Raw genomic sequence first — 27,969 nt, 5'->3', positions numbered from 1 at the left:
GTTTGAAAGAACAGCAAAATGTAAGGAGCAGGGGGGGGGGACTGGATAGTAAATGTTCTGCATTAAATGTAGAGATTCAAAACCCAACATATAAAACATACCAAATATTTTTCCTGTTTTGTCAAACGTACATTTCAGTGCCTCTCTCCATTTTCTAGACTGTGGTTCACTCAGGTCTCCCCAGCTGTAGAGATGGGAGTTAGGTCAAGTTTGTCTTTATTTCCTCCAAAGTTTGAAGGCGACGTGAGAAGAAGCATCACTGCCCACTGTGCACTGATTCGCCACCCCCTCTACTGTCACCAATGGTCAAACAGGCTTTGGTTATGTTTCAAAATCCCACAAACACATGTTTAACCAAAGAATTGTGGGGCAGGGGAAAAATCACGCACACCTAAGGGCAACAATGGCTCCATCACACCCTGGTATGGACTTATCCTCTGATTTCTGGCCACATATGGCAGGAAACCAGATGTTACAAAGTACACATGGCAGCCGCTGAAAACAGTAGCCCCACATACTCTACAAAAAGAATATGTGAGCACAATGATGTCACATCACATGTTCCTTTGCCAGAGGTTATGGAGGAGAGGGGTGGCGGTTCTTTGGGGCAGCAACCACTCACCCTACGTAATCCTTAATTCCATCCTAGCTTTTAATGCCACAGACAGTGGTGTAAGCACTGGCGAACATAGGTTACTTCATGACCACCATTTTCATTCCATTATCAGAAGTGAGACAGACGAACAAACCATGTCAGGATTTGCAAAAGGGAGCCCCCTATTGTCAAATGTGAAGCAATGGCTCTGGGAACTCCGAGCAGCATGGAATGGTCAGATGGCTCAATGCACAAGACACAACGTGAGATTTACAACAATAAGCAGGAAACCTTGATTGGACCAATGGAACCCTGACACATGAACACCAGTGTTCATGGACACATGCTTGCAATTTGCACTGTGCACGTCTGCCACAAAAAAACACTGGTGTACCACTGGTGTACCCAAGGCACACACAATTGCTGGGGGGAATAAGGCCCTCTACCATTTCCTAGCAGATTTGTGTTTTCAAGGCTTTCAAGTCGGCTAACTTGGCAACAGTTTTCAAAGACAGCACACAATTCCATGCTTTCCTACAAGTTATCCTAACTAGAAAACATGTATTTGTAGTCAAAGTGTCTGTTTTAAAAGAGATAGCAGGGGAACATTTTTTAAAAAAACAAACAAACAGGATTGTGTTTCTATTTTGCAAAAAAGAAAGAAAAAATACATAACACTGTTCTCTCAGTTCTTCAAACTGAACCCCCACCCCAAAGTATATATAATTCAGCTGCTGCAGATCCTAATGAGAGATGCAGCAATGCGCTGTTTAAACATCATCAAACTTCAAAAGACTAGAACTACTTTTTTTGACTTTCCAGTAAAAATCTGAAAAGATACTAAAGATTATCTATCACAAGGCACTGCAAATCTTTGCAGGCAGAACAAGGAGGCTGCATAATGCATGGGAAACAGGATCTTTTGTTCATGGTGGGGAGGGAAGGAAAGCCACAAAACCTCCAGAGGCTCCCAAATTCACTGGAGCTTCAAGTGTCCCTTTGAGAGGCTGAGTTCAAACAAGTAGCTTGTCTCTGCAGCTACTCCAAAAAAGGGGGGGTGGGATTACAGGTAGGCCCAAACCAAAGTACTCTGATTTATTTAATCCCATCATTTTAAACAGGATTTATCTAGTCCAAATAACTTTACTGTAGAGAAATACAGCCTCCCTCCTCTTCATTCTCTAAATATTCATCAGCAAAGCAAGCCAGCTTCCATGTTCAACAGCATTGCAAATCTCTTACAGCCCTCCGAAGACAAACATTTAACTTTGTTAACTCAAAGTGAACCAGAGCTTGAAATATCAGCTCCCTGACATATCAGTCCAGATATATCAAGGGAGAAAACAGGTCAAGGTGTGTATCAGGAATATATTTCAAGGATTCTGGGGTCCAAAGGAATCAACTGCTACACGAAATATTACCTTGAAAAAAATTTAAGACTATAAGTCTTATAGTTTTAAGACTCATTAAATTAAGACCTCCATAGTCTATGGCCCAGTTCGCACGTAACATTAAATAATAGTTTAAAATAAACTATGGTTTAAAACACAGGACTATATCATGCAAGGGAGGAAACAAGCCAGAGTCTGGCTTGTTGTGATGTGTGAATTCAGTTTGTGGTTTGTTTCCTGCAGATAAATCATGTGGTAAGCCAAGAATAAACCTTGGCTTCTATTCTCTGGGCAGAAAAAAAACATAAGTGAGGATTCACATGTCACATCATGATAAACCAGCCTTCACCTTATTTCCTGGCTGCACAGTCAGGGATGGGGAAAGAGAAAGGTACTCATGTAGGCTAAACCATAGTTAAAACTATAGTGCAATGTTCCATTGCCCTTGGCCCAATTAGGTCAATGTAACTGACTTAGTCTCCTGCAGAGATGAACTTGCAAGCATGGTCCTTATAGGGCAGCTGAAATATAGTTTATAAAATAAGGGGGTTATGTGAGGTACAAGACTCCAGCAGGAAATGGACTTCCATGCATGTAACCTATTCAAAATAGTTTTAGATCTCTTGCTATTTTTGAACGGGCACATTTTTCTCTTTAAGTCAGAAAACCAGAAAGCCTGTCACAGCAGACCCGGGCACTACTTTCTTGCCACCATAAATGCATGCACAACCTACTCAGTTTTCAAAAGTTCTCCGTAAAGATGGGACTTCTTAATCTTGGCAGTAGGTGATCAAAGCACAGCAACCACTTAGGTGTTTTATGCTGCAAGAGACAACACTAATCGAAAGCAGGAGCATCTATCCATTCAAATCCACTGTAAGGCAGTCAACTCAATGCAAAACTCTGTGCACCTCTTCCAAGCATAACTTTCAGTCCTTAAAACTGTGAAGTATGGATCATAAAAGAGAGGCAAAGGGGTGAGATGGGAGATGTTTTTAAATACCATTTGGCTATTTCCCACTCTGTTCCCACCCTTTCTGCAGCTTCCTCTCCACCACAACAAACTAACTGCAAAATAAATTTTTAAAAAGCTACATCCCCAAACTCAATACTAAGTTTAGTCCAACAGCCCCAAAGGATCCACTGAATGTCATGTGCGTATGAGGATTGAGCTGCCATTATATAAACAGCTGTACTAAATTGCCCAAGAACAACTACAAGCCTTTCAGTAACAGGTAATAGGTGGCATTTTTGTCTCTTCCTTCAGTGGTCCTCCAACTGTAAAAGGCCTGTCACTTGGGGTAGGAGAGGGGAGAATTTAAGACAGGATTCAGTGACAGCAAATCTTTCTGCAAATAAAATCCGTTCCCCCCCCCCCATCAATGAAAGTTGCCAATGAAACCAGGCAGAAATGTAAAATTAAAAGAGGATCCAAAGTGTCACTTTCCCTGCTGCTCCCACTCCTTCAATAAATTAACTCAAATGCCAGTATGTGAACAATTTAAAAAGGGTTGATATCAGCCTCAAAAACTCAAGGGACCTGGGGCCAGAATGACAGGGAAGGGTCATTAATAAGCAGCACATGGGCATGCTGTCCATCTCAGGAAGATTGAGATGCACAGGCCAAAGCTCTCTCAAGTATGATATAAAAAAAATCCCCCCAAAGAATATTATATCAAGTATTCAAATAAGAGAATGCAAAGGCAATCTCCCACCACATTGCTGCTCTGGGGAATTCACCCCAAAATCCAGGCCGCAGAATGCAAGGCAGAGGAATGGAATCATGAGTTATAGGCACAGTCCCCATATCTATCATCCTTTTAGCCGTCCGCCTTCATTTGGGACTTGGGGGGATGGGAGCTGGGTTTTGCACAGGTGATGCTGGAAAGGCTGGCATGCTTATCCCTGGCTGAAATGGTCCCACAGGCTGGGCAGGGACAACAACAGACTGCTGGGCTGTCCCTGAAATGCCCACCCATTGCACTGGGTAAGTTGTCCCTGTCATGGTGTTATACTGGCATACGTGGGGTACTCCATATGGCGATAGTGTGCCGGTAAAGGGGGACAGGGGAAGTCCTTGGGGCAAAGCAGCTGGTACGGTCCCTCGGATCTGGGAAAGCGAGGAAATCCATGTGGACGTGTAGCCTACTGTAGATGTTGTCGTCTTTAAAAACAAAAGAAACAAGAAACTTATTATTATGATGATGACGATATTAGTATTATTAAAATGTGTATACTGCCCTATACCTGCAGGTCTCAGGGCGGTCACAACTTAAAATCACAATATAAAAACACAAAATGCATCATAGAAACAAAAACAACCCAATAACCACCCCGCCTCCCTACATTTTAACAGGGCATGTCAATCAGCCAAAAGTCTGGTTAAAAAGGAAAGGTTTTGCCTGGCGCCCCTCCGTGGGGAAAGCATTCCTCAAATGGGGAGCCACTGCAGAAAAGGCCCGTTCTCATGTTGCCACCCTCTGGACCTCTTATGGAGGAGGCACATGATGAAAGGCTTCAGAAGTTGATCTCAGGGTCTGGTAGGTTCACAGGGAAAGAGGCACTACTTGAGGTACTACTTAAAATGAGGGGAAGTCATTGCTTCAATTGATTCTGTACCTTGTTGCTGTATCCTCCTAACAAAGGAGCACAGGAGAGGATTGAAATGTAGGAAGTGAAACAACTCAACCCTGCCAGTGGCGAAGAAGTCAAATGAGGACTAAGGAGACCCAGGTTCAAATCCTCAAACAGTCATAAAGTTAACTGAGTGGCACTGGGTCAATCATCGTATCTCAGCTGAACTTATTCCACAGTGTTGTTCTGAGGATAAAATAATGAGAGCAGCCTGAACTCTGCCGAGCTCCTTAAAGGAAAGGCAGGAGCCAAATATAATAAATAAATCCTCATGATCACCATGAAAACTAAAAGCCTGGATTTTTCCAGTCTAACTGAACTGGAGATGGCTCTCAAGGTGGTAACATTTCCAACTGTTGTAGAGACTCTAAGAGGTGGGTAGACACACTTAAGCACAAATTCTGGCACGTGGGAGGCAGCAAGGATGTTCCTTTCAGATCTTTATCTCTTTTCCAATTTTATAGGGAGAAGCTACTCTTTTTAGACACCTGCTCCCAGTTCTGCATCCTAGAACTGATGTGGTGCCTGTGTCCCCATTCCTCCATCTGTCCGTCCTTCTGCGGCTTCCCAGGTCCATTAATGCAAGACGGGGGGGGGGGGGGAGCTTCTATAACTCTTTGGTTTAGATCCACTCCGCTAGTTTTGGAGTGAAGATTAAACCTAGTTTTGGAGATTAAACCTAGGAGCAACCCTCTCTCCTCCCCTCCCTGAAGAGGTGACAATCCTGAGTTCACATGGACTCCAGCTATTACACATAGTGTAATAGTTAGAGAAAAAACAGGTGCCTCCCCATAATGCCTGGGTTGTGAAAATGATTAAGTGGGGGTGGGGAGCAAGGTCACCCCCAGCAGGACAACAGCTAAGGTATCTCAGCTTGCACAAGCTCACCCTTGTGAACTTTATTTTATGAAATCCCACCCCCTCACCTCATATACTTTGCTCCAGCTGTCGGAGTCCAGCCGATGCTTGTTCTGTTTGATCTGGTTGAGACTTGGCTTGATAAGGGAGTTCCCCACCTTTTCTTTTGTCCAGTCGTCCACCAGTTTGTGCAAGTCATCTGTGAACATCCCTTTCTTACTGGCCGTCGTCTGCTGACAAGAAGCAGTGCTGCTGACGATGCAGAGCTGGTCTAAGGGCGTGGGAAATATTTTAAAGCACATTACAGAAAGCAGAAACAATCTGTAAAAATGGGATGTGCCGTTTGGGTCTCTTCCTGCAGGGGAGGGCAGCGGCGTAGACTGCGTGGCTGGTGTGGGTACATGTGCCCCGGAGTGGAGTGTGCGTGAACAGAGCCCTCACCACTAATGCCGCTGGAGTGCCCTCCCCCTGCCACCAAGTAGGGCTGCACTACGCCCCTGCCACCTGCAGCCCTTGGAGGGCGCAACGCACATATATCCTAAGGGCGCACTCTGCCTTCCAGCTCTGCACCACTTAGCAATGCTGCAGGGCTGGGTGCAGCAGTGGCGTTGCAACAAGGGGGGGCAGTGCGCCCCAGGTGCCATGTCGGGGGGTGACAAGAAGGCACCCCGTGGGTGCCTCTGCTGCAGCCGCGAGCAGAGGATTCCGGTGTTGGCAGCAAACCGCTATGTACAGCATATGTGCGGCGTCGCATGCGCTGTACGTAACACGTGTAGAGGATCTTCCATTCGCAACTGCAGCCACGAGCAGAGGATCCCGGCACCGTCCATATGGCGCTGGAGCGGCGCCGCTGACAAACCACTATGTACAGCATATGTGCGGTGTCGCTACATGCAGCTCATGCATCGTACGTAGTGACGCTGCACATGCACCCTACGTAGCGACGCCCTGCCCCAGGTGTCACACGCCTTCGTTCGCCCCTGGCGTGAGGAGGATGCCCCAGGTGTCACACGCCTTCATTCGCCCCTGGCGTGAGGAGGATGCAACAGGCATGCACCCCGAACAGGGAAGGGCACCTGTCTGTTGCGTCTTCCTCCCACAGTCCTGCGGCATTGCAAAGCAGCACTGGGCTGGCAGGACAGTGAGGAGCAAAATGCCCGCCCCAATGCGCCCGAGGTCACTGCCCCTCTGGCCCTACCCACGTGATGCCACTGGGCGAGGGGAAGAGCGATCATGAGAGGCAGGACCGTGGTGCTGAACTTCAAAAAGTACATCTTTCCGTAGCAAAGAAAATCAGATTTGCGCTCTGAGCAAGCCTTGCCGCTTCAACAGATTTGCATATATAAGCTTATTTTATTTTATCTCCAAATGTAGGTTGCCGTTTAATTTAGATTTGCTTTTAAATCAATGACAGGAGGAGCAGGGGGAGAGAAAAACGAGGGGATTTAGGTTAGGTGGCCTGGCCATAGTTTAGAGCAGGAAATGGTAGCTGGTTGTGAAAGAGGGAGCTAGGTAGGTCAGTCCTACCCAATGGTGGGAAGGTTTCCCCACAGGCTCCAGTTTCAGGGCTTCTGAATACATTAAACCTTTAAAGCACATTCCCCCCCTCAAATAATTCTGACACTGTAGTTTACCCCTGACAGTTACAATTGACAGCAGCCATTAAACAAGCTGAGATTTATTTGAGAAGAAAAATGTGTTTTAAAGGTTTAGCCTGTGTTACTGCCTTCTTATTTCCCAGATTCTCAGCTTCACCATTTACACAGCATAAACACTACATTGACAGGATGAGCAGAAACAAGTGAAGTGGAAAGAGGTGCATCCCCCAAACATGCGAAGATTGGAAGCCACAGAAGTTTGTGATCTCCTGCAATGCCTCTACAACATGTACTGAAGTATGTATCCCCTTTTCAAACCCTAGATGTTTACGGCAAATACTGGTGTACCAAAAGCACTGTATAAAATATGAATCGCCTCTCAGTCATGGCCGCTAGACTGGCAGCTAGTTTTTACACACACTATATTTCTCTCTCTCTCTCTCTCTCACACACACACACACACACACACACACACACACACACACAAACCACAATGCTAGCTATCAGGTTCTGTGTTTGCATGGTGAAGTTGCAGAGATGTCATCTACCAACAGGAAGATATTAAATATATAGCATTGGCATTTCAGAAGAGAAGAATGGAATGTGCAAATACCTTGGCTAGTCTCTGCTTGTGAACAGCTCTGGTGCAGCAAATGGGCCTGAATGCTCAACTGATAGTCTATCACAGAGGCAGCAGTGGTAGCACAACAGCATTCTGTAAGGCGGAGGAAAGTTGGGGGGGGGGAGGCACATGATTAGAGGTAACAAAACTATGGGGTGGGAATGGAGAAGATGACAAATGAATGGATCTGTACCCAAGGGTAATATTTACAAAGTTGTCTCAGGGATTTGGGCATCCAACTAGTGACTATTGTCAAGAGATTTTTGAAACGTTCAGCTCACCAGGGCAAAACATAACAAAGGAAAGTGGCAATGGGAAAGCTCTCTAGACTTTTGCTGCATCACGTGTAATGAGCCAACAAGGAAATAATATAGAATTCCCATGACAAAGAATGCAAAGTGGAAAGGAAAGCTTATCTTTCATGCATTTGTGAACTTTAGACTTTTCTTCTACATTAAGGAACCCTTCAGCTTTGACAATTCCATACACCGGCACCCATATTCTGAACCACCTCCCACTCCCATCTCTTACCGGGAGCAACGATGCCATTGTCAACATGCGACAGAGACTGTGGCCTGCTACGCAGCTTGCTTTTGAAAGACTTGGGCCGGCGTGGAGACGACAGTTGCAGGGAGATGTCAGAGGATTCTGACCTGCTATCTTTGATGGAACGCAGCCGTTCATACAACTCCTGCAGCTCCCTGTTCTGTTGAGCCTGAAGGTTCACTACCTCCTGAATGTGTCTACACAGAAGAGGAAGAGAACAAAGCCTTAGGACAAAGCCAAGCCCTGGCTTACTCTATACCCCCCTCAGCAGCCACTTGACGCAGGCAAAGGGTGATGGACCAGCTGTGAGACTTTCAGCCCAGGGAGCAGGCAAAGACTTTGATTGTGCTAAGGTTCAGAGTTAGGAGCTCCTTTACTTTCTCCTCACTCACATGGGTTGCTGTGGGAGGGGTGGGCCAAAAGGACTTCTTGGCCTATGCAGTGCTCCTCCTGATTGGCTCAGCAGTTCCTAAGTCTGCCCGCCCCCCATTTGTAGCATTGGATTGTACTCTTTATTGAGACCTGGGACACACAGCATGTGAAACTTAAGCTGCTCCACAGGTGAGGGGTTTTCCTGCAGCCCATGTGTTCCTGGTATATATGACTATGGACTCAGCTAGACTGGTAAAGAAAAAGCATTTTATATGCGTTGTATATGCAATCTGACACTGTGACACCAGATGGCGCTGTGGAGTCCTGTCTTTCCCTACCAGATTTCCCTGTATGAGTTTGCAACGCGTTTAACTGAATCGCTTCTTTGACGTGTCTCAATCCAGCATATGTCTTGAAACTGAGGGAAGCAAATGTCCCATATGGTATCTGCTTCCTGTTTGCTGCTATGGCTAAATAGTTAGAGAACTATTCTGTGGCACTCCAGTGTGGGCTCATGTGCACGAGCTCCCTGTCTTTTGCCTCTGTGATGACTATTGCTGGCTCAGGCATACTAAAAGTGCATGGGGGTCATATTCCCCTTGTTGGGGCATGCTCTTGCAACTCTCGTTTCCCAACCATTTCCCCTACAGTGTGAGTTACTGGAGGCCGCTGCTGTCAATGTGTGGCTGTGGCCCCTCTTGGGCCTATCCTGCTCCTTCCCTTTCCCCAAGTGGCAAAATGCTCTTTTTCTCCTTTAGTGGCCTTGGATTCTCGTCCCTTTGCAGGCGTTCTCCCAAGGCAGCAGTTCGGATGTTGTGTTATATGGCTTCTCTTTCCTTTCTTTTGTGTTGTGAAGAAAAACAGTACTTGTCAGCAGTGTGCAGTGTAAGAGGAACTGGACTCAGGGATGCCTGCGGCTCTTGGCCACTCACACAGCAGAAGGTGCTGGGACATCATTGTATATTTGGCAGATTGCGTGTTGCGGGGGGTGGGGCAGGGGTGTAGCAGGGGTGCCCCTATGTCAGCATGAGTCAGTTGGCTCTGTCTGGTGGCAATAGGGCATTTCCGTGACTTCGCCACATTGACCGCAATTAAATGTTCAAGGGCAGGTGGCGTTGCCATGGCTGCTGGGGGTGGAGCTGCTGCTGCTCCACCCTACTCTTTTCAGAGCCATGTGTCCCCCACCCACCTTCTGTGACGGGCAAGGGTTGGATATGGCAAATGTTGTGCCAGAATAGTGGCAGCTTCCCTGTCTCCCTAGGGTACTAGAGGATAAGGTTGCTCTGTCCTACTTCTACTTAATACATCACACATCTATAGTAAGGGCTGCAGTGTTTAATAGATTCACCTAGACTGATGTATTAATTAACTTTTTTGCTTGATTAAAAAGTTGCCCTTTGCTAAACAGGCAAAATATTTTGTAAGGTAATTATTTGTAAGGTAAGTACTTACAACTCTGTGGCTGAAAGTTCCTTCTTAGAAGAGGCATTGCTCCTTCTCTCACCCAGAAGGGAAGGCCACTTCTAAGATTAAGACCACTATGATGCAATTATACATAATCTAAAAAGAAGAAGAAATAACGATTCCCCCCCCCTTCAGAATAAGTTTCCTTCATATGAAAATTTATGTAGATTCAGTTACATTGATTGGTTGTATGACAGATCACCTGAGAATTCCTTCATCAAATGGCCATCCAATCTGGCTTGCTAAATAGTGGCAGAATCATCTGGAAGTAGCAGACCCAGACTTACCGAAGCTTTGTGATATTATCTAACTTCAAAATCAAAAACTGAATGTAATGGAGCACAAAGAAAGTCTTACTCTGCTCCACCCTTTCCACATTTCGGTCCCTCGTTATAATGAGAACCTTGACGAATATGTTACAAGGCCCCATTTTAGTGCCCTTACTTCTCCCGCAAACGCTGCAGCTCCACCTTCAGGTCCTCATCTTCAATCTCAGACTCATCATCGCTGCTCATTGGGGAAGAGGGGGAGTAAAAGAGTGAACTGCGCCTCTTTACGTGGGTGCCATCCCTCTCCTCTTGTGACTGCTGGCTTCGCTCCCAGCCCTCCAGGCTACCGCCCATGGGGGCAGAAAGTTCACTGTCAGAGCTAGGCTGCTTCCGCACAAAACTGCCTTTGGGCCATGGCTCTGAGAAGGACTGCATCCTGCTAGCGATAGCAGACTTCTCCTCCAGGTCCCGCTGCTCAGGGGTGGTAGGGGATGCATCTGTTTCACCCATGGCACCAGCCAACATAGCAATTTCTCCTTTTCTGGGAGCCTCTTCTTCTGGACCAGGTTCTGAGGAAGGAGGCATCTCACAGGGTTCACTATCTGAACCACCTGAAGCCTGTGGCACTGTGATGACCTGAAGCACACACAGAGAAAGAGAGAGGAAGAGAGAGAACGTCAGCTGAGTAGGTTCCCTTTTATAGAAAAGTTGACCTAGTGTGGGGCAGAAAAATGGGCAGGATTTGGTCCCCAAGGAATATTTTTTTTACAACTACAAGCCCAGGCGGCAGCTCCCACTTTGGTGTCTTCAACATGACACACTTGTACTACTGGGCCTCAGATTGTAGTTAAGAGTCGACGAGGAATGAGCAGGGGTTGCAAAGAGCCAGGATTCCTGGGGTTTCATTTCCTTAGTTGGATTTTTAACCTACTTTATCTCCAAATGCTTAACCCGGGAACAAGATACATTTATAACAATATCATTTAAAATAGATTTAAAATATGAAATATTAAAAATATTGCATTTTTTTAATGTTCAACCACACCTTGCACAAATAAAAAGGTTTTATGTATGTTAGCTACTAAATGCACACAAAAGCTTTGACTTACATGACCTAAATAGGAGAGCAAATTCTTATCTTCCATTCAGAAAAAGGGGGAAACAGTGTATCATGTCATGCCAAGAGAGACCTGGACTACAGGGACATAAATGTCAGCTGACCCTACTGCTAAAAAGACCACACCAAACAAAGAATAAACTCCCCTCACCCCATGTATTAAATATCTATGAAGAGAGGACTTCAAAGAGAAAATACCAGATACACTAAGAAAACTGTCAATAATCAGCTTCATAGATTTCTTTAAAAACTACTTTGAATTAATATGCATTAATATGCCTTGCAAAGGCCTGCTAGGAGATCCTATAGCAACTGCAGCAAAACTATCCACAGTCAAGACAAAACTGAGTGGTTTTATAAGGACTGCAATACATTGATGGGGGAACAGAGGGAGTGAGAGACAGACAGGGGGAAAACGTACAGCAATTTAAAGCACAGGGAGCTACATGATACAGACCTACATATGGTTCACCAGGAAAGATACACTATAAGAATGCAAAATACTTATAGTGAATGAAGAATTACTGCAGAGAGATGGAGCAACAGACACAGTCCTTTTCATTATCTGAAAAGAACCCATAGGCACTGGTAACTTCTCTTTCAGACTATTTTTTACTAAGAACTGTTTATCATAGAGAGTCCCCTCTAGTATTAGGACAACACTCCCTTGCCCCATCTGGTCAAGCATCATGCCACCTCTGAGACCACTTGTTGCAGGATTTTCTCTAGTCACTGCAGGTAGGCAGACAGTTCCTCTCATCACCTTTGCATGTTGCTATGAAATCTATAGATAAGTTCCTCAGCACTTTTCATACTCCCAAATGTAGGTTCCAAAGCTTCTAAATATTCATGTACCCTGATTTGGGAGGTTACCTCTCTGGTAGGCTGAGTATGATACCTGTTGCAAGCCACACGTATTGCAAGAACATGGCTCAAGGCTCAGGGGAAGCTGACTGTAGCAGACACACTTACTGGTAGCAGAGAGTCACAACAGGCAAGTCAGGGGGTTTTCAGGACCCTGGACAGAGCACCACAGATGCTGCTGGCTCATGTGTTCGCATTTACACACAAGGAGAACTGTTGCCTCAGCAGAGTGCAGAGGCTGGCTGATCTGGTATTGTTCACACTCCCTCTGAGGAACAGCCAGTGTTCTCAAAAGGCCACTGCCCAATTCTGCAGCCTTTGCCTCCTACATTGTGCAACGGTGAGGACTGTACTGGGCATGTGTCATCTGAGTCCAGGGAGTCTGACAAGACCTTGCAGCCTGAAAGGTTGTAGAGTGGGAAATGATCCCACCCCAAGCAGTGCTTCCACCTACTTTATGACTTCCTTTGAGCCTAAGGGTGACTGAGGCCAGAGAATGTGAAGAACGCCTCCTTTTTTAATCTCTAGTACAGTGCTGTAACATGCTTGATTCATGCGTGAAGATTGTTCCTCCCCAATCCCTGGGTAACATGTACACAGAGGACCCTCAGTTTTCAGTAAGGAATAGCTTCAGGAAGGTTTTAGCATCCTCCCCAATATCTTCCCCACAATATGTATCATTGTAGCACTGGGAGCACTGGTTTCAAAGTAAAAACTGCCAGACCATAGCTGCAAAGGTATTCTCCTGTTGCTCTAGAAAGTATACAAGGTTTTTCCTCCCAGTAACTACATTTTGTATTGAATATACTTTTTATGACTGCTAAGTGTCCAGACTCAGTTTGGTGTATACACAATTGTCCCGCAGGGTATGCCATTCAGGCAATGTGCCTTCCCACCTAAAGAGCAACCAACTCAACCTTGCATAATTTCCCCCCCTACATCCTCATCAAAGTCTTCAGATCTCTGTTGACCAATGTCTATATGACCCAATGCTTTCTTGGGATCATGACCCCAATCCCAGGCTCTTGCACTACACTGAGAAAGATACTGATGAGGAAATAATACATGCTGCTCTACTTAGAGGGGTCCTCAGCATCTCTCCCTGGGCTCTTCTGGCCCAACAACGGAGCTCTCAACCTTCCTCAAACAATGAGCCTCCAATAATATTGATATCCCTTCCATGGCACAGGAATCAATGCTTGCAGAATAGGACGAGGCCCTTTAGGTCATCAAGGTAGTTGAGGCCAACTACCTTGCCAGCCTACTTTAGGCTTCAGATGGTCCTAGCTCTCTGCTGAGACACCGCTTTCCAAAACTCAGCCAGCAGGGCTATTGGGGATTTCCCAGGGTCCTGACTGGCTTAGGCAATCTGCCATTCTTTCCTCCCTGCTAGAAAGTTGTAGGAGTTATCTTCATTTACACAACTTTTGGCTCAAGCTGCAAATCTGGACCTCAATTTGTCTATTTGGGTAAAGGCCTTCCCCCTCACAGATCTGAGATGTAGTAAAAATAAAAGTATTTAATCCAATTACAAAAAAGAAAAAAGAAAGAAACAACAGCATGAAAAAATGGTTGCTTTGTCAAATAGCCTGTGCACTCTGTTTATGGGGTGACCTTCAATGGAAAACATTGTAAAATACATGGTTTGCTCCACAGTGATGCTCTGACTGATGTGTGGGTTTGTGGGTGGGGAGATGTTTCTCATATCCACTCAGCAAACTGAACAAGAGTAGATGGAAAGAAAGACCCATGTCAAGTAGGGATTTTAGCTCACTTAGCTCAGCTCAAAGCAGTGATAAAAACTAAGATGACAACAGCTTCTTTACTCTTCATGAATCAGATTAGCAAAGTTTGCAATAATACCAGCCTCTTCCTTTCAGAAGAGTCAGCTCACAGTCCTTTAAAAGCTCTCACATCTGGAGGCTTTACAGCAAAAGATTAGCTCTGAGCAGCGACCAACTATGTCCCTGGAAAGTTCAGTAAAAATTCTCTCTCCTTATTCTAGTATTTGTTTCTTGCCACTAGGTGGCTCCAATTTGATACCTCCCATTCCCTGAAGTTTTATACCTCCAAGAGTATGAGTTGAGTCACAATATGAAGCTGTGACAAAGATTTGTTTCATAAATGCGAACTATAGATAAACTTGGCAAAAGCTGAAATTGTGATTTTCACAATAAATGAAATAGTGGACTGAACATGCATTATATAACTCATAATTGGCGCATCATAACTTTAGACCAATTATCCAAGCCCTTTACTGCTTTAATGCAATGAACAAGCGACAGCCAGAATGCAAATCTCCAACAATGCTGTAGTTCAAACTTCAGATTAAATCAAATGCTTTATCTAGTTAAAATAAGATTGCTCAAACCTACACCAGCTGCAAAAAATAAAATAAAAATCCAAATATGGGGAAATGCCAGCAAAACCTGGTCCAGGAGGTATGCCTAATAGTCAACATATCAAAAGAGCTGGTGGGGCAATGGTAAATTTTGCCTTCATTTTGCCTCTGTCACTGTCACACACTCTCCCAGAAGGTTGTCCAGATGGGAATGTGGCCATTAGCCTGAAGACAGTCCCCCACCCTTGTGCTCTTTTGAGCAAAGCAAGGTAGTAATGAAAACAAACAGCGGAAGTAAGACAATCATTGCATGCATATTTGGATTTACATGGTTTTGTGGATTACATTATACGCACCTGAAATCGGCCTCGTTGGAATGATCCAGCCATAGATTGACCGGGTGCTTTATTCTGCACTGTTGCATGCTCAGAGAGAGAAATCCAATCAGGAGCAACATCGCCAGTCATCTCCTCTGTTGTGTCATTTATTTTATTTTTGTCGAAAACGAACACAAAGAAAAAACACACAGTCAGGCAAAGCTGGGACCCTGATAATACTAAAAAGCAACATTGCATTATAAAAAGAATGATTCTATTATACATGTAGGCTTTTTATTTTATTTTTTGTATCTAAAGACCTACACTTCTATGTGGAATGAAGAAACTGGTTAATCAAACTGGAAAACAAAGTGGTGGTGGGTGAAATGTTACACAAATGAGTAAAGGAGCAAAAATGTATAAATGGAAGAGGCAGGAAATGCTAAAAAAGGGGGGAGAGAGAAAATAAAACAACCATACTTAAATAAATCAAAACAGATGTTACCTAGTCTAGATCCCTGACTGTAAGCACACTACCTTGCCGGACTTTTGATTTCTTGAAAAAGCTGGTCTGCCGTAGCCTGTATGCCCAGCTTTTTAATTTGCGAGTCCAGGATTTCTTGCTAATAGGGTTTTTGAGACTAGGGCAAGTAAAGCTTAGGCCAAAATATCCACCTCCTGCATGCAGGTGCACAGCTCCACCACTTGATGCTGAAGCAGGACAGGCCACAGGGTTCTCAGGAAATGAAGCCTCCGGGGACATCTCCTGAACAAAAGAAGTGGGTGGGGAAGGGACAGAAGAAAGTGGTGTCTGAATAATGGCAAGGGGGAGTCTTGCACTATACAAGTCGAACCTTAAATATTTTAGAGCAGGGGTAGCCAACGTATTGTTGGACTACCAATGCCCATCATCTGGACCACTGGCCATCCTGGCTGGAGTTGGTGGGAGCTGGGAGTCTAACAACATCTGCAGGGCTCCTGGTTAGCTATCTCTGTTTTAGAGATTGCTTTCTTGCTGAGGGTTGCACATTCAAATCTCCAAGCTCAATGAAGTGCCTATTTTTAAAAAAGATCAATTTGTCAGGTTAAACTAGCCAATGACAGGTTAGGAGGTTATATGTAACTGCTCAACAATTTTACAATGCCTTTCTCCAAATAGGACATTTCCAATTCTTAGCCCAAGTAGGGCCTAGTAAAGTTCAGTTCTGTATTAATATAGGCAAACTGTTGCTGTAAAAATATCATCTAACTCCCACCCTGTGTCTCTCCCAGCACTGGTAACTCCCAGATACCAGATATTCATCAAGCACTCTAATAAAACTGATCCAGGACAAAATGTTGGGATAGTATGCCTGAAAAGGAAACTTACCTCTCACTTGCCAGCACCCATTAAGCTAGCAAATGGGTTTGTACAGCCATCTAGCATAGCTATAGATTTCTTGTTGCAGGAAGAAAAGATTTCAACCCCAGCCAATCTCCCTGTCAGTACTCACATGCGTACAGAGATCACTGGGAGCAGAGGTGATAGCACTGGGCTCCCTCCTCAGCACTGGCAAACTGTCTGGATGACTTGCAGATGGGATCAGCATAGCCTGGGGGTCTGAAAGCTTGGTGGGGCTTTGCTGGGTCTCTTGGGGGGAGTCTGATGCATCAAGAACTGGGCCAGGAAGAGTTTCTTCAGCAGACGAGGAAAATGGAGACTCCAGGGCACTTTGTGTGTCTTTCTGGCTCTCAGGGGAAGTGCCCGACAAGCTGTGTTCCTGATACAGAAGCGTCCGCAGCTTCTCATCCAGAGTTTTGATGTTGTTGTCGACAAAGTCCATCTTAGGGGGGCCCTCACTGTCTGACTCCAGATTGGATGCGAAGGGGGTGCCTTCTTGTCCAGGGGTCTGAGCCAAAGCACTGGCCTGTTCTGTGCTCATCGTGTTATCTGCTTCCTCAGTGGTCAGGATGTGGCAGGTGGTTGGTCTGGGCACAAAGGCCTCAGTGGGCATACTTTGCTCCGCAATGCCAGGTGTTGGGTGGGGTGTATATGAAGATAAGTGAGTTTCGTCAGCCTGGGTCTCTGCCTCTAAAGACTCTGGCCAAGCAGAAGAATCGGAAGCAGTAACATCATAATTGTCACCAGCAGTGGCAGACAGCAGCTTATCCATGCTGCCTTCCACTTGGTGAGGAATTGCTGACTGCTCAGTTTCCGATGTTTGGGGTTCAGATACCATACTGTCACTTAGCTCATTTGAGCTGGAAGAGGGGATCGTTCTGTGCTGGCTGCTGAGATTTTCCACAGCCTGTGGACAATTCTGGGGGTGATCTTCTTTGGTACTCTCCTTTATATGGTCTGAAAACACAAAGAGATAAAACTGTTGACAATTAACACCCTAGGGAAAGCTATGTTGCAGTATGGCCCTTTAGAACAGGCTTCCTCAACCTCGGCCCTCCAGATGTTTTTGGCCTACAACTCCCATGATCCCTAGCTAGCAGGACCAGTGGTCAGGGATGATGGGAATTGTAGTCTCAAAACATCTGGAGGGCCGAGGTTGAGGAAGCCTGCTTTAGAAGGAAAAAACCCCTGTTAACTGCAGAGAGTGTCCCTTCTAAAACTTGCAATTCAAGATGGGATAGTTCTCAAAATTATGACTTTAAAAACCAGGGTTGCTGGCTTTGGAGAAGGGGTGTGTAACTTATGCCAGGGGGCAAATTTGGCCCTCCTATTCAGCCCATGGGGCTCTCTACAGGTCACACCCCTTTCCACCTCAATGGTGCCTTCCTTGAATGCTTTTGCTTGGCTGGATTATGTCCTTGGAATTGTGATAATGCCTATGGCTTGCCTGGAAGGAGAGAGGTGTGTACACATGTGTGCAGAAACCTATGCTTTTTGCCTGGCTGGAATGCAGCCTACTGTAAGAATCACATCTGTTGCTCTGCCCACTTTCGCCTCTCACTTCCCTGCCTCCTCTCTTTGCCCGCACCCACCATATGGCACCGGGAAGGTTGCTCACGAGGAAATGCCTTGATCTGAAAGGTTTCCCACCTCTGCTTCAGAAACAGCTCAGAAAAACAAGCCCAACATATTTGCAGCAGAACAAGCTTTTAGGCTATTATAAAATAAATTCACATAGCATTTTTATAAAGGAGTGTAATGTATATGATTATCTAGATAAAGCAAGCTCAAGGTGATGTATGCGTCCTATGAGGGCCAGTCACTATTGTAATTTTGTATTCATCTTGAACACTCCTATGCCACTTTTTACAAAAGCCTCATAATACTTTTCATAAATATAGAAACACAGTAAAGTTGTGAAAGCAGCAGGAAAAAAGTGAACACAAGATAAAATTACCAATCAAGACAAAACAAAAACATTGGGGCAACTAAAACCCTCAGTCAATTAAAAAAGTCTTCACCTGGCACAGTAAGACTGTAATTTTTAATAATAAAAAAGAAGACAACTGCATCATCAGCCATGACCACAATAACTGTGAGCACACTTCATCCCACACATTATTTCTTATCTCTGTTTAAACCTGATCTGATCCATGCACTGCTCTCCCCCATGAAGTATGCATGGGTCTTTCATTAATGATTTTGAAGGAACTTTAAAGGTTGTTTTTTTATTTCAGTCTATATCATTTTATTTTAGTGATATTTTACTGCTATTTTTTAGAAGTGTAATGTAGATTTTAAATTATTCCTTTATGTTTTATACAACTGTCTTTACATACTGCTTTGTGAGGGAACTTCCCCTGAAAAACAGATTTTTAAAAAAGAAAAGAAAGAAACCTGATTTCTGGTTAGAAAAGGATAGTGCTTTTTCAGTGCTTACTGTGAAGGTTCTTTCTTGTTTGGGGTAAACAATGTGCCCTTCTATGAGGCAGGGAGCACATGACTAACTTTGTTGCTGCATTGGATGCTGATTATTATTATTGTTGTTGTTACCCTACCTTTTCCCTGATGGGACTCAAGGTGGCTTACATATAAAAACGAGACTCACTAAAATTATAGAAAAAACTATCATTAAAATAAAATAAAAAACATCGTAAGAAATAAAATTATATTCATATCATATATAATCTACTAGAATGATGCTTGCTCCAGTTGCATCCCATGGCCAAGCTTGAGACAGAGTCAAAGAAGGAAAAGGCAAAACACAGGAAGAGAGAGGTCCCTCCTAGTAAGAGATGACTCAACACAGATTGGAGGTATCTGCAGATGAATGAGATGAATGTGTGTGCCAAGAGAAATTGTTTAGCTCACTGGTCAACAGGAGCTCCATGTTCCTTTCTCAACCTGAAGAAGCATCCAATAGGAATGGGATATGCATAAGCTACTCTGAGGGACGTGGGTGGCACTGTGGTCCAAACCACTGAGCCTCTTGGGCTTACCAATCAGAAGGTCGGCGGTTCGAATCCCCACGACGGGGTGAGCTCCCATTGTTTGGTCCCAGCTCCTGCCAACCTAGCAGTTCAAAAGCACGCCAAAAAATGTGCTTCCCACTCCGGTGGGAAGGTAAATGGCATTTCCATGCGCTGCTCTGGTTTCAGTGTTCCCTTGCACCAGAAGCGGTTTAAGTCATGCTGGCCACATGACCCGGAAAAACTGTCTGCAGACAAATAGCGGCTCCCTTGGCCAGTAAAGCGAGATGAGAGCCGCAACCCCAGAGTCGTCTGCGACTGGACTTAACTGTCAGGGGTCCTTCACCTTTACCTTTTCAAGCTACTCTGATTCTAGGGAGGGATTTTAAGATAAACCAGTGGGAGTAACGATGATGAAGAATATGCTGGAACGTGCTGTCAAATGTCACCTCTATGGAGGCAAAGGGAAAGGGAAAGGGAGGAGGAGGCTCCCACATGGCCACTTACATGCCATCAGCAACTGAAGGGGGAAGCACGGCTGCTGGTGCTGCTCTTGTGGAGTGTGTGCCATGACATTTTTGTGATGTAGGGAGGTGCTGAGCCAGATAGGTCAAGACCATGGAGGCTTTAGGCCATCTCACTAATATGGTGGGTGAAGTCTTTTTCCCCTAGGGACCTGGGGGTTAAAGAATACAAATGGGGAGTCTGTTTGATGGAAGGCTTGAGTGCGTCTGGGACAAGTCTTTAGAACCCTGTAAAGACTAAGCCTGTGACAGGGGCTGGGGGGCTGGGGCAAGAGAAGGGCAAGATTAGTTGCTCTGTTCGTTTTTGGAAAGAAGGCTGTGCACAGATTTATTCTACCCTCGTGAAAAGGTCACACAGATGTGCCAGGGCTCCCAGCTCTGAAACCTTATGGACTAAGATTATGGCCACTAGGAAGGACACACTTTGGGATAACAATGATAAAAAACGTGGTGGTCTGGAGGACTGCCTTTCAACTCAAGGAAGAACCTGTGACCATGAAGAAACAGGCCTCTGAGAAATCAGTGCTTGTGTGGATGTTTGCCAGGGTTCTGAAGTTCTTCCCAGAGAGGCTGGATGACAGGGGTGAGGTCTGTCATTGCTGGGAGGAAGATTAGCCTTTCCACTGTGTCCCTAAGCAGTAAAGTCTTCTGGACGGGTCAGGTGGCTTTTGGGGAGCTTAACTGTGGAGCTGTAGCTAGAGTAACTAGGAAGTGTAGATGAGCCCCGTCTTGGGGTGAAGAGCTGAGAAAAGGCTATCTTAGGGATGCCATATGTCCAGAATACTGTGGGCGAAAGCAGTGTCTGGACAGAAACCGGCAAGATGTCCCAGAAAATCCAGACATATGGCAAGCCATGTCGGCAGTGCCATTTTAGCCAATTTTTGTAAATAATTGTTCAAAATAGCTCAAAAAATGGCAATTATTTTTGCTGTTTTGCAAGAAAAGCTCAACAACTCTGATGCCCACCCCCAAGAAGCTCAACAACTTTTTGTCTGGATGTTCACTTTTTGAAATATGGCAACCCTAGGCTATATATCCCCTTCATGGAACACTGCCTTGCCGTGGTGAAGGGGCTTGAATAACTCAGAAAAGCTATGAACTATGCTGAGCAGGGCACCCAAGATGAACAGGTCACAGTGGAGAGTTTTGACCAAATGTGATCCACCTGGAGGAGGAACCGGCAAGCCACTCCAGTATCCCTGCCAAGAAAACTCTATGGACAAAGACAACAGGCATATAAAAGTTATGACGCGGGAAGATGAGCCCCTCAGGTCAGAAGGTGTCCAACATGCTACTGGGGAAAAGCGGAGGACAAGTACAAGTAGATCCGGAGCTGATGAAGCGGCTGGGCCAAAACCGAATGGACGCTCAGTTGCGGATATGCATGGAAGCGAAAGGAAAGTCCAATGCTGTAAAGAAAAATATTGCATAGGAACCTGGAATGTAAGAACCATGAACCTGGGTAAGTTGGATGTGGTCAAAAATGAGATGGCAAGAATAAATATTGACATCCTGGGCATCAGTGAACTAAAATGGACGGGAATGGGCGAATTCAGTTCGGATAACTATCATATCTACTACTGTGGGCAAGAAACCCGTAAAAGAAATGGAGTGGCCCTCATAGTCAACAAAAGAGTGGGGAAAGCTGTACTGGGATGCAATCTAAAAAATGACAGAATGATCTCGATACGAATCCAAGGCAGACCTTTTAACATCAAGGTAATCCAAGCTTATGCACCAACTACTGGTGCTGAAGAAACTGAAATTGACCAATTCTATGAAGACTTACAAGACCTTATAGAAGTGACACCAAAGAAGGATGTTCTTCTCATTATAGGGGATTGGAATGCTAAAGTAGGGAATCAAGAGATAAAGGGAACAACTGGCAAGTTTGGCCTTGGAGATCAAAACAAAGCAGGGCAAAGGCTAATAGAGTTCTGTCAAGAGAAGAAGCTGGTCATCACAAACACGCTTTCCCAACAACACAAGAGATGACTCTACACATGGACATCACCAGATGGGCAACATCGAAATCAGATTGATTATATTCTCTGCAGCCAAAGATGGAGAAGCTCTATACAGTCAGCAAAAACAAGACCTGGAGCTGACTGTGGCTCAGATCATCAGCTTCTTATAGCAAAATTCAAGCTTAAACTGAAGAAAGTAGGAAAAACCACTGGGCCGGTAAGATACAATCTAAACCAAATTCCTTATGAATACACAGTGGAAGTGAGGAACAGGTTTAAGGATTTAGATTTGGTGGACAGAGTGCCTGAAGAACTATGGGTGGAGGCTCGCAACATTATACAGGAGGCAGCAACTAAAACCATCCCAATGAAAAAGAAATGCAAGAAAGCAAAGTGGCTGTCCAACGAGGCCTTACAAATAGCGGGGGAGAGAAGGCAAGCAAAATGCGAGGGAGATAGTGAAAGATACAGGAAACTGAATGCAGATTTCCAAAGAATAGCAAGGAGAGACAAGAAGGCCTTCTTAAACGAGCAATGCAAAGAAATAGAGGAAAACAACAGAATGGGAAGAACCAGAGATCTGTTCAAAAAAATCGGAAATATGAAAGGAACATTTCGTACAAAGATTACCATAATAAAGGACAAAAGTGGTAAGGACCTAACAGAAGCAGAAGACATCAAGAAGAGGTGACAAGAATACACAGAGGAATTATACCAGGTACACCCCAGGTAGTGTGGTTGCTGACCTTGAGCCAGACATCCTGGAGAGTGAAGTCAAATGGGCCTTAGAAAGCACTGCAAATAACAAGGCCAGTGGAAGTAATGGTATTCCAGCTGAACTATTTAAATTTTTTAAAGATGATGCTGTTAAGGTGCTACACTCAATATGCCAGTAAGTTTGGAAAACTCAGCAGTGGCCAGAGGATTGGAGAAGATCAGTCTACATCCCAATCCCAAAGAAAGGCAGTGCCAAAGAATGCTCCAACTACCGCACAATTGCACTCATTTCACACGCTAGCAAGGTTATGCTTAAAATTCTACAAGGAAGGCTTAAGCAGTATGTGGACCGAGAACTCCCAGAAGTGCAAGCTGGATTTAGAAGAGGCAGAGGAACCAGAGACCAAATTGCAAACATGCGCTGAATTATGGAGAAAGCTAGAGAGTTCCAGAAAGACATCTACTTCTGCTTCATTGACTATGCAAAAGCCTTTGACTGTGTCGACCACAGCAAACTATGGCAAGTTCTTAAAGAAATGGGAGTGCCTGATCACCTCATCTGTCTCCTGAGCAATCTCTATGTGGGACAAGAAGCTACAGTTAGAACTGGATATGGAACAACTGATTGGTTCAAAATTGGGAAAGGAGTATGACAAGGCTGTATATTGTCTCCCTGCTTATTTAACTTATATGCAGAATTCATCATGCGAAAGGCTGGACTGGATGAATCCCAAGCCGGAATTAAGATTGCCGGAAGAAATATCAACAACCTCAGATATGCAGATGACACAACCTTGATGGCAGAAAGTGAGGAGGAATTAAAGAACCTTTTACTGAGGGTGAAAGAGGAGAGCACAAAATATGGTCTGAAGCTCAACATCAAAAAAATGAAGATCATGGCCACTAGTCCCATCACCTCCTGGCAAATAGAAGGGGAAGAAATGGAGGCAGTAAGAGATTTTACTTTCTTGGGCTCAATGATCACTGCAGATGGTGACAGCAGTCACGAAATTAAAAGACGCCTGCTTCTTGGGAGAAAAGCAATGACAAACCTAGACAGCATCTTAAAAAGTAGAGACATCACCTTGCCAACAAAGGTCCGTATAGTAAAAGCTATGGTTTTCCCAGTGGTGATGTATGGAAGTGAGAGCTGGACCATAAAGAAGGCTGATCGCCGAAGAATTGATGCTTTTGAATTATGGTGCTGGAGGAGACTCTTGAGAGTCCCATGGACTGCAAGAAGATCAAACGTATCCATTCTTAAGGAAATCAGCCCTGAGTGCTCACTGGAAGGACAGATCGTGAAGCTGAGGCTCCAGTACTTTGGCCACCTCATGAGAAGGGAAGACTCCCTGGAATAGACCCTGATGTTGGGAAAGATGGAGGGAACAAGGAGAAGGGGACGACAGAGGATGAGATGGTTGGATGGTGTTCTTGAAGCTACCAGCATGAGTTTGATCAAACTGCGGGAGGCAGTGGAGGACAGAAGTGCCTGGCGTGCTCTGGTCCATGGGGTCACGAAGAGTTGGACATGACTAAACGACTAAACAACAACAAGGCTATATATGTAAGCCCTGAAGCAGGAGGTGTGCTACTACTGATATGATGGGATCTACTGAAAAATCCACCAGCATGTCAGCGCACTTGTACCTCGCTTTACCTACTCTTCTCTCCCTGTGTGTACCCTGCGCTCTTCCCAAATCAGCTCCAGGGGATTGAAAGAAACCCAGTAACAGATTTAGGAGGTCCAGGGCATGCTGGGAGAGAAGTTTCATTGTGCAGTCAAAAGTCCTTACACTGACAGAAGTTGAGAACCGAGCTATTTGTAGCCAAGGCCTCCTAACCACCAGAACTGTTGTCTTGTTTTTTGTCGCTGGTGCCAGGGCTGTCTGATGGAGGAACTGTGAGGTCTAGTGGAGAAATGGGAACTAGACTACACTAGCTTAGGAATTCTCTACAGCCTTGGTCAAAGGAGGTCCTATTGGGCTGAAAAGAGTAAGGTGGCTTCCTTTTCGTATGAGTGCCAAGGGTCTCTTTTTTATCTACAAGGTGCACTTTGAGCAGCTCTTCACTAAATAGACAAGTCCCTCTGAAGTGGGCTGCTCACTGATTTGACCAGGAAGTTCAAGACCTTCTAGCTACTGTGAATGCTACAATGATCCTTGAAGAAGGCTAAACAGCACCTAGGTTGACAGTGGGAGTGAATGCTGATGCCGTGGTAAGTCTGACCAATACCCTTCTGATGGGTATTGTTGTCCCGATCCTTATTTTGCAGTATATCCTCCAGCCAAAGAACCGTAGCTATAGCAGCATTTAAAGAGGCAAAGACAGCAGCCAGGACAGGAGCCTCATGGGACTTTTAAAAGAAATGTGGTCTGCCTTCTTTCCACTTCTTTCTCGGGGAAAATGTGTCATTGTGCCTAGGGGGGATTGAGTCCAATAAAAGGACTTCCACTGCAGCAACCACAACTGGGACTTTTGACTGTTCCATTGCCTGAGGGGAAACAGTATACAATCCTCTGAGCTAGTCTGGTGGCTTTTTGTTTGGTTGGCTTGGTGTTCATTTCAACTATTTTTTTTATTTTTATTTTTTTTACAAAGCGGATGGAAAGGGTACTTCTTTGGAGACTGATCTGGTCTCCAAGGAGACAAGCGCTGCCTGGGATGTCGGCTGAGCTGGCTCAGGAGGTGAGAGTTGCAAATCTACAGGTGATTTAGCTCTTGCTAATAAAGGTCTCAGTGGGAGGCTCCATAGTAGCTGCAGTGGGCTTCTTTTTAATTTTTGCTTCCTTAACTAGCCTAATATGTTGCATTTTTTTTTCTTTCTTTCTTGTTGGCTTTCTGTCCACCTGAAGGAGCCCTAAAGGATGAAGGGAAAGTCAAGAAAAAGAGATTGATAAAGATTTTTTTAAAAGGAGGAGGAGGAGGAGGAGGAGGAGGAAGTGTGTAGCACAGGAACAAGGAACATCTGTTTGGGATGAGCACAAAGTATAAAGGTATGGAGTTGAGATTATGAGAAGGGAACAATGAAGCAATGCTCTATGCTGGGTGAAGGCAGGGAAATAACTGGGGAGGAGTCAGGATCATCGGATGCCGTAAGGAAGTTTGTCATATGTTACACATAAGAACAACCCTACTGGATCAGGACCAAAGGCATCCTGTTCCAGCATCTTGTTCTCACAGTAGCTAATGAGATGCTGATGGGAAGTCCACAAGTAGAACATGAGTGCAGCAGCACTTTTACTCTTGTGTTCCCCAGTAACTGGTATTTTTGGTCCCTTCCAACTCTGCCATTCTGTGATTCTATTATTCTATGAACATGCTTTCTGTACTAGACAGGAGTTGCTATGCCAAGGGATAGAGAACGACTTCTTGCCTTCAAGGGGAGGGAATTCTTCCCCACAAAGAGATTTCTGATCTTCAGCAGCATTAAAGACTTAAACCTGGAAACTTCCACTCTGAAACTCTGAGCCATTCTTACTTGAGACACAAAGCCTGAACTCAGTGCTGGCTACAGTTCCAAAACTGTACGGATGCTACACTTTACCACAGACAAGTCAAAATTGAGGCTTTCTACAGGCTTTCTACAGCATCACATGTTCACCTGTTATCTGACACCCCGGGGCAGCTGTAGTTGACTGTAGAAGAGTGCAAGGTGTCTGGGTTTCTCTGTTCCTTATTGTTTGATTGATGCAAAATCTCCAGCGGCCAACAGGGGATGACTGAGGAGCGGATTCACCTGTGAGGAAAGAAAGAAGTACAGGAGATGATCATTCTTCTACCATCTTTCATGTGCATAACAAGAAAACAAAATCAAGATGTGCTTAAACAGGACTATGAGAACATCACTGCAGCTGTGAGCAGAAGCCTTAGGAACAACAAGGCCTAGCAGTCAGGATTCTGGAATTGGCCTTAAGGCACCAAGGCTGCAATTCTAATAGACTTAAGGCGGAATAAACTCAATTGAGTGGGATTGTTGCCATGGAGCCATGTGATCTGACTTTCTCCAGTTTCCTTGGATCAGTGTACATGCACAGAAAAAAATGAATGCTGCTGGTGAAGCCAGCCTTCCTTGGCTTTGCCTGAGTTCTGCTGCTTTGCCCTTTGATTTATAAGGACTACTAGAGCTTTCCAAACTTTTCATGCTGGTGACCCTTTTTTTTTTTTTTTTTACATGCACGATTTCGCAACACAGTAATTCAGTTTTACTAGCAAACCAGAAGTTAAACTAACCCCTTTGCAGCCCTGGAAGGAGCGTGGGGAGCATTTGTGCGACACTAACATGTCATGACACACAGTTTGGAAAGCTCTGCTTTAGAGTCTGCACTGTGCCATGCATGTAACTCCTTTCCCACCCCTGTCTTTACTAAAGCCAGTGTGGTGGTTAGAATGTCAGACTAGGGCCTGAGAGACCAGGCCTCAAATCCCCACATGGCCATGAAGATCACTCAGTGGCGTAGCGTGGGTTGTCAGCACCCGGGGCAAGGCAAGTAATTTGCGCCCCCTAACCCATGGATTTGCGCCCCCTAACCCTAACCCCCAGATGTTGCGCCCGGTGTGGCTGCCCCCCCTGCACCCCCCACGCTACGCCACTGAGATCACTAGGTGACCTTGGGCCAGTCACTGCCTCTCAGAGGGTTGTTGTGGGGGTTAAATGAGGAGGGGGAGAGCCATGTATGCCACGTTGAGCTCCTTGGAGAAAAGATGGGATATACCATATTTTTCCGTCTATAAGATACCCCCATGTATAAGACTCCCCCTATTTTGGGGGACTCAGATTTAAGAAAATGAGGGGAGATGGCCCTGTGTATAAAACACCCCCTAATTTTTGACATTATTTTTTAGGGAAAAAACCTATTCTTATACTTGGAAAAATACAGTAAATGCAATAAATAAAGAAAGTCAGGATCAGGCATGTGTTGGTGCACTTGTTGCAGGTTTCCCCATGTCACATTGCTCAGACGACAACAGGAATATTCTGTTACACTACTATTTCTCACAAACAGTCCCACCAAATTACCAGAAACTAGCTCGTGACTCTAGGCTGCAAGTTAAGAAGCTCAAATCATTTAGCAAAAACATATGATTCAAAAATTATCCATAAAATAATAGGGCCATTATCCAGTTTCAGTAGATGTACTTTTAATCCAGTATTTCCTTCTGGCTCAAGAAGAGAGGACTCTCTAATTTGGACCTGGGTGGCATTGTACACCTCATTTTTATCATAGTGCTCACTCTGCTTATATCATACTGTATTAAGAACACTTGCTGGTATTTGACAAACACCTGTAACACTCTGCCATTGGGAACAGTATCTACATTTATCGCTTGAGCACCGTTTGCTGCCTTGAACACCATTTGGTGGGATACAAATTTAACAAGTAACTGTAATATGTACCTCTTATTAGTAGTCCGAATAAACA

At 44.9% G+C, this 27,969-nt stretch overlaps 1 protein-coding gene and 1 long non-coding RNA gene across 26 annotated transcripts in view; one reads left to right on the top strand and one right to left on the bottom strand.

Annotated features, from left to right (window-relative positions):
* Window positions 1–51: 51 nt before the first annotated feature.
* WNK3 (WNK lysine deficient protein kinase 3) overlaps window positions 52–27,969 on the bottom strand; it is a 92,882-nt gene continuing 64,964 nt past the window's right edge. For 24 of the 25 annotated variants that reach the window (XM_081175656.1, XM_081175647.1, XM_081175654.1 and 21 more), the window contains 9 exons: window positions 26,151–26,285; window positions 16,482–17,326; window positions 15,526–15,754; window positions 15,028–15,143; window positions 10,525–10,985; window positions 8,230–8,441; window positions 7,690–7,791; window positions 5,547–5,749; window positions 52–4,150 (listed from right to left, as the gene is read on the bottom strand). In XM_081175656.1, the coding sequence (XP_081031782.1) occupies window positions 3,821–4,150; window positions 5,547–5,749; window positions 7,690–7,791; window positions 8,230–8,441; window positions 10,525–10,985; window positions 15,028–15,143; window positions 15,526–15,754; window positions 16,482–17,326; window positions 26,151–26,285 (2,633 nt within the window). In that variant the 3' untranslated portion in view covers window positions 52–3,820. The remainder of the gene's footprint in view (window positions 4,151–5,546; window positions 5,750–7,689; window positions 7,792–8,229; window positions 8,442–10,524; window positions 10,986–15,027; window positions 15,144–15,525; window positions 15,755–16,481; window positions 17,327–26,150; window positions 26,286–27,969) is intronic. The other variant, XM_081175646.1, reaches the window with a different exon arrangement.
* LOC308576469 lies at window positions 24,386–25,464 on the top strand. Its single transcript, XR_014003255.1, has 3 exons — window positions 24,386–24,764; window positions 25,148–25,234; window positions 25,402–25,464. It is a non-coding gene; the product is annotated as an uncharacterized lncRNA (long non-coding RNA).

The sequence above is a fragment of the Podarcis bocagei genome (assembly GCF_964188305.1).
Source record: "Podarcis bocagei genome assembly, chromosome: 17".
NCBI lineage: Eukaryota > Metazoa > Chordata > Lepidosauria > Squamata > Lacertidae > Podarcis > Podarcis bocagei.
This window is presented reverse-complemented; position numbering and strand designations above follow the sequence as displayed.